The sequence below is a fragment of the Phocoena phocoena genome, chromosome 21 (genome assembly GCF_963924675.1).
Source record: "Phocoena phocoena chromosome 21, mPhoPho1.1, whole genome shotgun sequence".
NCBI lineage: Eukaryota > Metazoa > Chordata > Mammalia > Artiodactyla > Phocoenidae > Phocoena > Phocoena phocoena.
Genome location: NC_089239.1, coordinates 18783046 through 18797695, shown reverse-complemented (window position 1 = coordinate 18797695; position 14650 = coordinate 18783046). Strand labels below are relative to the sequence as shown.

The 14650-nt window shown below is 36.7% G+C and overlaps 1 protein-coding gene across 2 annotated transcripts in view; it reads right to left on the bottom strand.

Moving 5' to 3' along the window:
• Positions 1-14650, bottom strand: part of VPS37A (VPS37A subunit of ESCRT-I) — a 36099-nt gene that overhangs the window by 17616 nt on the left and 3833 nt on the right. Inside the window, exons 2-4 of one of the 2 annotated variants that reach the window (XM_065899933.1) lie at positions 5866-5940; positions 3850-3964; positions 3217-3317 (exon numbers count right to left, since the gene is read on the bottom strand). In XM_065899933.1, the coding sequence (XP_065756005.1) occupies positions 3217-3317; positions 3850-3964; positions 5866-5940 (291 nt within the window). The remainder of the gene's footprint in view (positions 1-3216; positions 3318-3849; positions 3965-5865; positions 5941-14650) is intronic. The other variant, XM_065899934.1, reaches the window with a different exon arrangement.

The window sequence follows — 14650 nt, the reverse complement described above, 5'->3', positions numbered from 1 at the left end:
ATAAGCATTGCGTACAGGAGTAGAAATTGGTACAAGTTACTCTGTAGGGCAATCCTGCAGTATTAGTCAAAATTATAAACATGTATACCACTTTGAGACTGTATCTAACAAATAAAATTACACTTGGGTAAAATATTACTTTTAATGTTATTCACTGCATCACTGAGGGCAAAGAAGGATGGGCCTTTCAGGAAAGATTGGAAACAACAAAAATGTCCATTAATAGGAGTTTTGTTAACTTATGCTATATCCATAAAACAAGTACTTTGTGGTCGTAAAGAATGAGGAAGTGCTTTAGTAACCAACATGGAAAGCTCTCTGAACCATACCATTTAGTGAGGGGAAAAAAAAAAAAGGGCAAGGGAATAGTTTGCTACCATTTGTGTGAAAAAAGAGGGAATAATACTATGTGTACATACTTCCTTGTATATGCATAAAATATCTCAGGAATTCTATACATATGCACCCAAATGAAAAACTCTGGATACCAATAAGAAGAAAAAGTAAACTGCAAGGGAAAAGGTGGAAGGAGACTTTTCGCCCCATACCCTTTTACAGTTTAAAAATTTTTGAGCCAAGTGAATATATGATTGAAAAAATTAAGTTTAAAAAAGTTCTCTAAAAAGTTTGTTTATTTCAAAGTATGGCTCACCTTTATCTTAAAGCTTTAGTTTTATGTAAAGGTATATTATTAGCAGGTATGTAAATATAACATAAGTTATTTAGAAAGAATATGTTCAATGTGAGGGAATATTTGTACTATCCTTGAAATAGTCTTACTAATTTGGAACCAGTCAGCTTTATTTTAATCTCAGTAGCAGGTACAACCTATAAAATAATCTAAGAAATGTATCAAACTTGCTTTTTAACAATGTGTACTGTATCACAGTTGTTGGCTTATATCTTCAAATAAGGTGAATGAGGTATATTTAACTCTTTCCTGACAGAAGATAGGAAATACAGTTTTTAGATAAAGAATATCAGTGAGGTTTATGACTCTAGGACAAAGACACAGGAGGGCAAAGATGATGGCTGGGGCTGATACACCCAATGAATGGGATAATCTAGCCTAAGCAGATTTCCAGGCAGTGTTAAAGATGTCACCTGACTTCTGAACAAGAAAAAGTTCTTGGAAATTAAGTAGAAGAACTGGGTAATTAAGCCAAGAGATATTACAGGAAAAGGAAGTAAAGATTGTATGAAGTTGTATCATCATGCAATTTCAGAATATCTGATATAAAAAGTTACAAAGGATCAGGGACTTCCCTGTGGCACAGTGGTTAAGAATCTGCCTGCCAATGCAGACAGGGGACACGAGTTCAAGCCCTGGTCCGGGAAGAGCCCACATGCCGTGGAGCAACTAAGCCCATGCGCCACAACTACTGAGCCTGCACTCTAGAGCCTGTGAGCCACAACTGAGCCCACGCACCACAACTACTGAAGCCCGTGTGCCTACAGCCCGTGCTCCGCAACAAGAGAAGCCACTGCAATGAGAAACCCGCGCACTGCAATGAAGAGTAACCCCCTCTCACCGCAACTAGAGAAAGCCTGCGTGCAGCAATGAAGACCCAACGCAGCCAAAAATAAATAAATAAAATAAATAAATTAAAAAAAGAAAAAAACATTACAAAGGATAGAAATCAAAATGGCACTGGACATCTTGGCAACAGAAGCCTATGTATAGACAAAAGAGGAATGCCTTCAAAATTCTCAGTGGAAAACCACTTCAACATAGAATTTGAACTCGACCAACTTTTAAGTGTGAGGTATATTAAAGACATTTGCAGGTAAAAAAAAAAAAAAAAAGTCTCAAAATTATTCTTCCAAGCACCTTGTGGCATACTGTATTTTCCAAATGTGGCCACAGCACTATTTCTGGTCCCATATACTCTTCTAGAACCTTGCCACTCCACCATGAAGAGGAAGAGCCTGTTTTCTTCCCCTTGAATCTGATCAGAACTTCTTGATTGCCTCAACAAACTGAATGAAGCAGAACAAACTGAATGACTTCAGTAGCTATGTCAGAGAAGGCGAATATGACTTTCTCATAACTCATTCAGGATGTTTACCCCAGGAGCCCAGCCATTATGATGTGAGGAAGCCCAGGCTGCATCTAGGTATTCTAGTTGACTTCCCCAGGTAAGGCCTCTGATGAGAGCCCACTGATGACGAGTAGAGCAGACAAGAGCTTTCCCTGATGAACCGTTCCTGAATTAAAGATCAGTGAGCAAAATAAATGTGTTCATTGTTTTAAGCCATGCCAGCTGATGCAGAAGGTGGAGCACAAACAAGCTCTATTAGTCCCTAACCAAATTGCAGATTCACAAGGAAAATAAATGTTGTCATTATTTTAACCACAAGTTTTAGGATAATTTGTTATTCATCCTTAGTAACTGGAACATGCCGTTACTTAGGAAGCTATAGGGAGGCAGTAATGCAAGAAACTAGGAAATAGCCTGAGAAAGAAAAAAACTTAGGATGCAGGAAAAGGAGAATCCAACACAGGAGAGTGGGAAAGGGAAATCCCAGGATGACAGCTTTATAGCAGTTGTAGAGTAACTAATTCAGAATGGAGGGGGAAAATGGAGCAATGTCTGCAAAGAGAAAATACCAGAACCTAGAGATTACCTGACAGGTTTGATAATGTGAAAAAATGATTTGAACGGTATTTTTCAGAGCTGCTAAAAGATGTGGAAAATTAAGAAGATCAAAGAAAATAAAACCAATGGAAAAATGGAGTAATTAATAACTCCAGAGAAAAGTAAAAAGTTATACCATCAGGGAAATATAATCATTATAAAGTACGAGGCTCAGCAGCAAGGAATATTCAGAGTCAATGTAATGAAAGTACCAAACATGAGTTTAAGTAAAAATCAAAAATTTCTCAGAGGATGAGGGAAAAGGAAGGTTTGTGAAATAAAATCCTCATCAATCCATAATAGGAAGTCAATAGATAGTATCTAAAATGAAAGAATCAAGAGATAGCAGTATGTATACATTATTCAGAAAGATGAAGGTAAACATTAGAGAAGCAGCTTAAAAAAGAAAAACACAGTTGCCTCTGAAAAGTATGAATGTATCTGTGTGTGAAGGTGGGGATGTGGAAAACAGAGGACTGCCTTTTAACATTATCTGAATTTTTAAACTATATTTTGATTACTTAGATCAAAAGTAAATAAATGTATATACAAACTCTTTCAATATAAACATACTTACTATGGGAATGCTGTTGAAGCAGGAGCTAAAGCTGGAGGATTCTTCCAAAACTCATCCAACAGACTCTGAATAATTTTCCCAAGATCTGAGTGCATTGTAAACTAAAAGTAACAGTAATACACGGTGATCAAATTCATCTTCAGAAAAAGATTATAAAGTCTCATTAGGATAATTTAACTGTAAAACTCAATCTTAAATCCACTTTTGCAAGTCAAGAATTAAATGAAAAGCAAAGGATATTATGTCAATTGAACATATCAGCAATCCACAACTTACAATATTTTCTTATAGAATCAATACCATAAATGAGGTTAAGTTTATTTAGTCAATAATGGAGCTGAAATATTTCCACATTTCACTATTGACAATAATTTGAAGGTTCAAAGGTAAATACTGAGTACATTTAAATTACCGTCCTTCACATTGATCAATCATATATATATGTATATATATCCTAAGAAATTTAAGGCATATTTGAATTTTATCCCTTCCTAACCACTATAAAAGATCTACTATGAACCAAAGTTCTTAACATCAACAGGTCCTCACCACTGAAAAACAAATAACGTTCAAATCAGGATTATCTATTAAATACAGGGAACATTTTTGAAATAAATTATACCATATACATACATTGTTTACTAATGGAGAGGTAACATACACTCCTTGTTTATCCACTAAGTGATGTCGTATTGGTGGATAAACACTGATCACTGGTTTTTCCTGAGGAAATTGTGGAGGAAGCAATCTGGTAAAGGTAGAACAGATTAAAAAACAAAAACAAAGACAACAAATGTGATATTATACAGTCATAATCCTAAAACAAAATTATTTAAAAGCAAATAAAATTTTCGTACTTTCATTTGGATTACTCAGTAATTAGTGCTCTACTATGGTTGTTGAGTTGATTGAAAGTATACAAAAAGACACACTTTGGCAACAAGACTATAAAGTAATTCAGTATAGTAAAACCCTCTTAATGTGGAATAAGGATACCGTGAATTATAGACTATTCTTCACACCATGCCAATTAATTGCTTTCAAACACAATATACCAAACTATCCAAAATCTCAGCTAAAATTAGACCAGGCATTTTTATCAGGTGAACCCTAATTTAACCCAGTCTGGCTACTTAGTGGACCACAGGTTCTGGCCATATACTTTTCTTATGGCTTTCCTACTTTTGAAATACTGCCAACAATTATTTCATTATATGCTGAATTTTTTAAAGAGTTGAGTGGAAAAAATGGGAAGTGCTAGGATTGGAACAGTGTAGCTATCATCATGCCTTGGTTCTATAGGGCTCTCTTCTAAATGTCTCAATTAACATATCTCTCCCAACTTTGAAGTCAATCACACGGTTTCAAGTATATAACAGTAAATTCTCAATACAAAAAATAAAGAGTAAAAACCTTAACCTTTTTTGAGCTACTACAAATTTAAAATTAGGGAGTAAAGTCTTTAAAAATGAGAGTTTACTGGACATGGAACCGTTTTCCAAATCTCTAAAAACTCAGACCAGTATGTCCCTTTAAATTGCCACTCTGTTCCCCTTCTGGCTCAGAAAACTATGTGTTGGCAACACTGTCAAGAAGAAAACTGGGTCCTTGTTGGCTTCTCCTACTTAGCTCTACCTAAGGCATGTGATTAGAGATAAAACTACTTCATTTATATAGTTGAAGATGTTAAACTAGTTTGGTAAAAAAAGGCAATGTAATGTGTGGCCTTTGGACCCCAACCAATCTGAGTTTCTCTCCCCACTATGCTATTCACTACCTATTTGTTCCAATTTGCAGGGCTGCTGTGATGATTCAGAAACTCCCATATATCAAGATAACACAGCATAATAGTTGTCACTGTTATATAGTCATGCTTTAATCCACTCATTCAACTAGGATTTAACAAGGCCTCCTATGTGCAGGCACCACGCTAGGCAATAAGGATAGGAAGATGAACAAGTATGGTTCCTATCTTCAAGTTGAATGCCTTTTTACCTCACCCAAACACTCACTCTAGTGGCTAGCCACCTGATGCAATCTGAGGTAATAACTTAATTCCTTCATGCTAAAGACTAATAACTGCACTTAAGGCTAAATGAGTACTTCAGCAATCACTTTGTCCAACCTTTCCTCTTTATAACTTAATAACCTCATGATTACATTTTCAACTTTTAATTTTTTTCTTTAAAAATAATTAGCAGATCAAATTCAGTCTTGAACTTTCTGGTTGACGTAGTTTATCTGTTGCCGAAAACTAGAATATTTTCACTTATTTCTGATATAAAAGTGTCTATATCTCTAATGGTTTTCCACATATGATCCCTTTGAGTGTTTGTCATTATCATTCTTACTCTTTCAGTCTACCTCCAGCTTAGACTTTAGTGCAAAACAATAAAAACGATTACGTCTTTTTACTACATTTCCTCTTTTACAGTTTCTTACAGCAGTATCTATTACAATGATGACTTAAAAATTTTTTTATTTCACAAAATTTTAAGTTTAATAAACTATAGTTACTAGAGAGGGAGATAAATACTAGAAAGGGAATAAATTCACTTTTAAACAGTTTACTTCTAATAATAGCTAAGAAAATAATAAAAAGATTTTAAAGTCCTATTACATGAAAAAATAGGATACAATTCTACTCACATATTAATGTTAATTGTCAGGTTGTTTACGGTGAATGGCAACCTGTATTCCACATCTTTCTGTATTTCAGCTATACTGTAGGAGAAAATTTGAGAAAAAAAATTTATCTAAAGTTATAAAAACCATTAATGTTAAAAACAAATGTTAAATATTTTTAGAGTCTACTAAAACTACTTTATTTTAATAATAGAATTTAGATGGCCAATATAACTTGTATCTTGAGGGTAAAATGATCATGTTTATCGAATAAGCAGGCAATACTATTCTGAGATATGGGCGGGGTCGTTGCTGAGAGGGGGAGTTAAATGGTGAGGTAAAGAGACAAAAAAACTCTTATATTAGTGCTAGATCGATTTACTATCACTTTATCTAATTCATCCTCAGGAGAAGCAGTTGTCAGCCCTCTAGTTAGAACAAGTCAGCAAGACATCTGGGTTCTGATTATAATTCTGCTATTGCCCAGCTGTATAGATAGCTGGGGAAGCCTGGGCCTTAAGAGCTTAAACTTAGAAGTCTGGATGAGATGTCTCCTACAGTCTTATGATAGAGACCGCTGGCTGCTTTCCGAAACCAAATATCCCCCTTCTTCCTAAATAAGAGAAGCCTGATTTTATTCTGAGTAGCAATGTTCTAACTTTTCTTGCAGCAAGTTGTTGCTGTAGACTTAAGTTCCAGTCGATAAAACATAGAAAAGTTGTGAGGTGGAATTTCCAGGAAAGCATCTTAAAAGGGAACAAAAAAACTGGTATGAGTCCATTTTCCCTTCCAGCCTGGCCCTGATAGCTGAACTTCTAACAGCCATACTGGACCAGGAGTGACCCTGAGAACGGGAGCCATACACTAGGGAGAGCTCAGCAGGAAGATGTAGCTTGGGTCCTTGATGGCTATGGAATTGTCAAACTGAATTTCTTGTATGTAGAGAAAAAGAAACTTTTATCACATTTAAGTTACTATTTTGGGAGTCTTTGTTACTAGCAGCTGAATATAAATGCCAACTAGTATAAATCCCATATACTTTAACGTTCTACATTCAGAATTTATTTTTAATTGCAGGCATGCAATTATTACAGTTATAATCTACCAACCAAATCTCTTGGGGGATCACTTGGAATGCTAACCAACATTCATAATCTTTCCAAAGGGAAAAATGTTAAGTAGTATTAATGAGTTAACACTGAAAGGAAGCCTAATATCCAAACAGACGTGAAACTTTTTCAAGCATAAATACCTTTGAAAGATCTAGCAATTACGTAATTTACTTTTCTTTTGGTTGCTTCAATTAGTAGCTTTAGAAAACCTCTTATTTTCCTCATTTTCTTTTTTGGACTACGACTTTTTTTTGCCTTCTAATAAAAATCTAGCCTCTCAAATATGTAAATTTTAGGTAGCTTGAAAGGTTCTAAAGTGTTGGGATGGAGTTATGGAGAAATCATAGATATCTCCTCTGACATCCCATGAAATGAGGTTATGACTGAAGAGAAGAAATGGTTGAGAAAAGACTCAAGAAGATATTCAATATTAGGACTAACACAATTTTTATGAAAGTTTCTCTTTGGGGATCACGTTTGGACTAGGATACCAACAGCCTTCTCAGCTGTATAAACATTATGTAATCAATAAAATGACTTAAGTTTTTTATTCCTCTTTGTTATCTTAGGACCCTAAGGTGTCCAATGCTTTAAGGGAATACTGATCACAAAAGCATCCACCAGTTCAAAGCCAAGCGGAGCATCTTAGTGATTAAGAGCACAACCTCTTAATCTATGCTTCCTGGGATCAAATCCTCTACCATTCACTTGTGTGATCATGGACAACTTATTTAACCTGTCTAAGCCTTATCTCTCAAATGGTAAACGCAGATGTTAAAAATACCCATCTACCTAAAAGAACTGTTAGATTAAGTGAGATAATGCATGCAAAGCCCTCCCCACATAATACCATAATAATTGTTCAATATGTTAGCTATTATTAAATAAGCATTTAGAACACACATCTAAATTGGAGCCTGTCGAAATTTGTAATACTAAACTTTTAACTCATTTTTTCAGATACTGTATTTTTATAGAAAACAAAGTGAATTTGATTAAGATGATTTTTACTTAAATCATTGGCTAGAAGTGTTCAATTCACTGTTCCCATAATTATGTTCTTGACATTTATTAAAATTTTTGACAAGTTTCCTCCACAAATGAGGTATCAAAAATAACTAAAGGTAATATTTGTAACATTAATGAGAGCTAAACCGTCATTAACAAATTCCAAAACAACAGGTTAATCATGGCAATTGATGGGGTTCAGGACACGCTACCCCTAAATGTGGCACCTTGGCATCTTGAATATTTTAAGTTGAAGGAGTCTGAGAAAATAGCAGAAACAGGAAGGTTACTCTGACCTTCTCCCCCCTCACCCTTCTTCCCTGAAACAGGTCATAAAACCTCATTGAGAGGTGCCCTCCCCATGCCAAGAGGAAAGGAGCACCCTTATCTCAGAAGACATAGGGACACCAAGAAGAATCCTAACAAACCGGCCTTGCTATGTCATCTTTGTACCTGCAACCACACGCCCCTGCCCCATTTACTACAATTACAAGCATACTTCACTTTATTGTGCTTCATAGATATTGCCTTTTTCTTTTCTTTTCCCTTTTTTTTTTTTTTTTTTTAACAAATTCAAGGATGGTGGCAATCCTGCATAGAGAAAGTCTATTGGTGCCATTCTTCCAATATCATTTGCTCGCTTCATGTTTCTGTGTCACATACTGGTAATTCTTGCAATATTTTAAACCCTCCACCAGCAGAAAGATTGCGACTTGCTGAAAGCTCAGATAACAGCATTTTTTAGCAATAAAGTATTTTTAATTAAAATATATACATTGTTTTTTAGATATAATGCTATTGCACACTTAATAGACTACAGTATAGTGTAAACATAACTTTTATATGCACTGGGAAACCAAAAAATTCATGTGACATGCTTTACTGCAATATTTGCTTTATTGAGGTGGTCTGGCACTGAACCCGCAATATCTCTAAGATGTGCCTCATACCCCTTAACCCATCATATTCCTCCACAACTGTCCACTCTTCATCAAACCCAGCATAAAATACTCAGGTCTGTTTCTTTGGGTCTTCATTTCCTTTTGAAGGCCCCCTGATACGTAAAACTCACATTAATTAAATTTCTATGCTTTTCTCCTGTTAATCTGTCTTTGTCAGTTTAATTTTCAGACCCAGCCAGGGACCCTAAGAGCATCAAGGAAAGCTTTTTCCTCCTCTACACTAGCTGTGTTAGACAGAACGGCAGATATTTGTCCTACTTAATTAAAACAAGAATCATTCCCTGAATTTTTATCACAAATTTATTTTGAAGTTTTTGCTATTTTCAAATAACTTTAAAAAAGTTATTCCAAAAATAATTCATTCTCATTAGAAAAAAAATTATTTTTCCAAATCAGCAAATGTTATTTTACAATATTTTTAAATGGCTGCATAAAGTTCTAGTATATTGTTTAAACTACTCCATACTATTAGATATTGAAACTGAGCAGGACCCTGTGGGGCTCCTGGGCATGGAAGCCTTTCTGTGTCCTCCGTTTCTTGTTTGTAGGGAATACACTGAATACACTCCAGCCTCCATTACCTTCCCTGAATTCTAAAGGGCAGATTCGAACAGCTGCTAATCAGGGAAGGGAGGGGATGCAGAGACAAGGGAGGAGACCACCTGAGGCCAAATTAAAGGAGTTCAGGCCCTGCACACACCCTGATCCTTATTAGCAACTCCGCCCTTGAACCACTGCTATAAAACTCACCAAATCCTTGAACCACTGCTATAAAACTCACCAAATCCTCCCAGGCCGGGATAGTTTCTCAGGGCATGAGCCTGTTGTGTGCCCATTTGCCTGGCAAAGCAATGGAGCTATTCTTTTCTACTTCTTCCGAAACTCTGTCTCCGAGATTTGATTTGGCACTGGTGCACAGAGGCTGAGTTTTTGGCATCAATATTTAGATTGTTGCCAAGTTTTACTACTATAAACCATACTTTGATAAACATTCTTACAGTCATATAGCCATATCTTTATGCTGACAGGTAAGTACTCTTTGGATGTAAACACACACACTTTGAAGTAATACTGTAATCACACCAGAGAAAATTTAAATAGCCTTCCATTAATAATTTTATTTCCTAGGTTCTCTGAGAGCAGTGAATTACTATGGCTTTACTTCAGTGGCTCTGGATCTGTTCGGGACTAAAGAAAGCTGAAACAACAGAAAACTTTGTCAGCATGTGTCACTAACTGGCATCCACATTTCTTTAATAGTCCCTAAAACTGTAAACAAGCAGACCTTGAAATGCAAGAGAGGCACTAGTTATGGTTAAAAGATTCCTTTTATAGAACAATCATTTATCTCCTTACTTAGTATTTTGTGTAAACTTGTATTTTGTAAGTAAGATTAGGTTCAACTGAACAACTACCATATATCCAGCATCTTCCAAGGAAATGGAAATAGTGTGGTCTTTGCTCTGATGGGGCACACAGCACATCAAGTGACTGAAAAAGAGCAATTCAAGATACTGATTTCATGCATCTCTGGCAGTGCTGGGTAGCTCAAGGGAGGGTTTTTAAGTGATCCTTTCCAATAAAGGGTTTAGATGCTTCAAGACAGTAGATGAAGGTTAGACAATTTCCCTTTCCCATCCCATTTTCTCCAGGAAATATCGAAACTGACTTTTAAAAAGCAAATCTGTAACAGTGCTGGAAAGCAAATAGTACCATAAACTGACAAGAAGTTTTGAGGAATCTTAGAAAGATAAAAAAAGATGGGATTAGATTTAAGGAAAAGATCAGCGTTAAAAAAAATAAAGAAAATAAATACAGGAACTAGTGACGACCCAAAACATAAGACCAAAGCAAAGTAGGAGCAGTCTGAAGGTCCTCCAAGCCCTTGAACCGATTCAACGCAAACCAGAGTGTGGAGGGTAGGGCAGGAGCGCCTCTCAGGGTAGACAGTGCGGGGACACGTGGACCAGCAAGAAGCTAGAGCACTCTCCTGGTGCCCCGCTTGTTCCAACCAGAGGACAGCAGTAATATCTGCCCCCTGAACAACACGGGGATGTAGCCTCTAAGGTAGCAGTGCCTTAGGAAGCTACTGACTCCCAGGAAGCCTCCATTTCCAAAAGACAGCTAACAGCTTGGCCCATAACAAAGAGAGTCATTCTTTTTCACCTATCACCTGAGGCAGGGTATGATAAACAGAATTAAATATCTACAAACAAGTCAACCAGGAATCTCAAATACAGAAAAGGTTTGAACAAAACAAAACCACGCAAAGCGTGCACCAAACTCAACAAGCCCCAAACACAAAACTTCAAGGAAACAGAGTTAAATGAGCAAACAGAAGACTATCAATTTGTATAATACCCTCAGAGGAACAAAAGAAAATAGCCCTTGTGTTACCGAGTCCAAGCTTGAGCTCCTCGCTGCACGACAAGCCAATATATTGAGAGACGAGTTGTTGGGGTAAGGAATAGCGACTTCATTTGGAAGACCAGCAGATCAAGAAGATGGTAGACTCGTGCCCCCAAAGAACCATTGTGCCTCAGTCAGAATTCGGGCTTCTTTTATACTAAAAGGGGAGGGAGTAAGGCCAAACATTTCCAGTTTCCAGTCAGCCTCCCAACGGGATGTGTTAATTTCTTCCTCCCTGCAGTCATTCACAGGTGGGCCTGCTCAGGAGCTAAACAAAGGTATTTTAGCTTAATGCTCTTTACCTGGGAGGCAGGGTTCCCAGATATGGGCCATGATGTATAATTGAAGCTAATAGGCAACATCCCTTTAGTAATTAACTTGTAATAGAATACAAAGGTTCTTTCTTATTAACATTTGCATTCTCTCTCTCTCTCTCTCTCTCTCTCTCACACACTCACACACACACACACACACACAGACACACACACACACACACACACACACACACGCTGATATGAAAATGAATAATTAAGAAACTGGAAATTTAAAATAAATAGCTAAATAGCTCCAATAGATGGTTCAGTGCTCTGCTTGGAAGATGCTTCATACTGTATCCTTCTCTTGGAGAATATTGATGCACTTTAGCATATTAAAGGCTTTTAGAAATTCTAGAGTACTCGATTTTGTTTTCTATGTCTGTTTGACATGGACCACTTATTTTACAGTAGTTTTTGAACAGTGTTCTGTAGAAGACATTGGATCATGACAGAGATGTGCACAGAGCTATAGGAACACAGAGGAAACAACCTAAACAGGGATGGATGGGTATTCGGATTAAAAAACAGTATCTGAGCTACATTTAATAGTCAAGTAAGGGGCTTCCCTGGTGGCGCAGTGGTTGAGAGTCCGCCTGCCGATGCAGGGGACATGGGTTCGTGCCCCGGTCTGGGAAGATCCCACATGCCGCGCGGCTAGGCCCGTGAGCCATGGCCGCTGAGCCTGCGCGTCCAGAGCCTGCAATGCGAGAGGCCACAACAGTGAGAGGCCCGCGTACCACACACACAAAAAACAAGTCAAGTAAGAGTTAACCTTAGGAAAGAGAATCGGGGAAATGAAGTGTACATTCTAGACAAGAGGAAACACAACTAGGAAAGCTTCAGTAGGAAATAATAACTCTAAGAGTGTCCATATCCTTTGCCCTAAAGAAACTTTACATTGTGTCTGCTGACATGTTTCCATCAGTCACATCACCACCTTCTGTGACAACCAGGCTTTAAGCTAAGGAGGCTGGCAAGAGTTAGGAAGCTACTGAAAGGAATAACATGGTCAAATTCAAATTTTAAAAAAATGACTCTGGCACCCATGTGGAAGAAAAAAGTAAGGGAAGAACACTGCAGGCAGAGAGAATAGTTACAATCCAGTGGTAGCAGGGATGACCAAGTGAAAACAGGATGACCAGGTTTTTGGCTTAGGTGAGCAGGCAGTAGACGCAGCTTGGAAAGAGTTCAGAGGTAGGAGGGAAGGAGTAGATGTGGTTGGATTCAACTGGCAATGGAGAAATGACGACCTGTGTGGTAACTTTTTAAAAAGCAGGTATGGACTGATACTACTATAGGGAAAATAGCACTTGAGTGTTACCATCTATTTAGGAAAATTTTTAAATGGTAACATGCTTTATTGTGTCATATACTCTGAAATTATAACGTTTAATCACTGGTTATAGACTATATGATTTAATGTATCAAATTAAAATTCACTTAATTATGGGATTGTTTGATATACATAACTTTTAAGTTCACTATAAGAGTTCAAATTTATAGAGTCAAAATATTGACATTTTGTAGGTTTCTGTAGCTTCAATAGGCTAAGGCACAGCAGATTCTTATAGAATTTTTTATTGCAACAAGTCAAGGTGATTTTCTTCCCCAAGAAAATTTTACTCTCAAATACCTTTAAGAGTTAGAAAGGTACATGAAATGAAGGCAGTTGCTTGTAGTACAAAAGGGTGTGATTGCAAACTGGTAAAATGGAGAAGAGCAGCCCAGTAAATAGGACAGCTACTCTTAAGCTCAAAGCAAGCACTGTTATGTGGGAACTGTTGCCAGATCTTTCCATTTTAAAAGAAAAGTTGGAGAGGGCAAAGGCTATATTGGAAATCTCTGTACCTGCTGCTCAACTTTTCTGTAAACCTAAAACTGCTCTAAATAATAAAATCTATTTTTTAAAAGTTGGAAATTTGGATATTTTAATGAAAAATCTCAAATTATGTCGACACCAGATCTATTAAAAAATACAACACTAGACAGGTTAAAACATATACACATATCCTCTCATTACAAACTTTTTGTCTTATCAAGTTTGCATGTGAGTCCTTATGAGCTGACAGTAAAAACTACAGAAAGAAAGGTTTGGAATCTAGGCTTACTAAGAAACCCATGAGTTTTATACCTGAGAACAGGGGTTAAACTTAACAGCTATAGGGTAGAAAATTATACAAGAGCAGGCTCTCCAAAGATGTTATAAGGTTTTTTAAAAGAATCTGGGTAATCAGAAAGAATATCCAAGGACTGGCAACAAAAGAAGATTTCAAAACAATTTTTAAAAACTATGAGGTTGGCACCATTATATTTAAGATACAAAAATAAAATAATTGGCATTTACAGAGTACTTACTGTGTGTCCAATAACATTCTAGTTTCTTTACATGTATTGTCTAAAATCTTTCAAAATGAAATCTTACATGTCATTTGTGAAGAAAAGAACTCTCTGGAATGGACATGCTTTCTGAATGGAAAGTCAGAAGTAGTCCTGCCAGAGGCAAGTGAGCTGTAAGCTTGTGAGCAATTCATAAACAATAAGCTGGCTAGATCCATGTAGGCTAGGAGGCAAAGGTTCCAGGCACACTGATTCTATGCAGTGGAAAGAAGGAATACCATCTGCTGCCTGTTTACTGCGCATCAGATACTCTAATAAATGTTTATATATATTACTTAAATACCAACAATCCTGCAGAATAAAAATCACAATTCCTGATTCTACAGATGGGAATTGGAACTCAGACTTCACCTAAGTCATGTTGCTTTTCCCAATGTCAATAATTTTTGCTTGTTTGCATTTATGTTCCTCAAATTCATTTTGTCTAACATCTCACACCGAGTGAAAAAGAAAGCAAGTCTGATAAAAATAACTCCCAAATTAGATTTTCTGATGAAATGTAAAATAAAAATAGCACCAGAATTACCACATAACTAACTGATTATTAAAACGGAGAAGTCCTTTACTTGAGAGAGCTGATCTCCCTAAGTAAAAGGTAACAAAG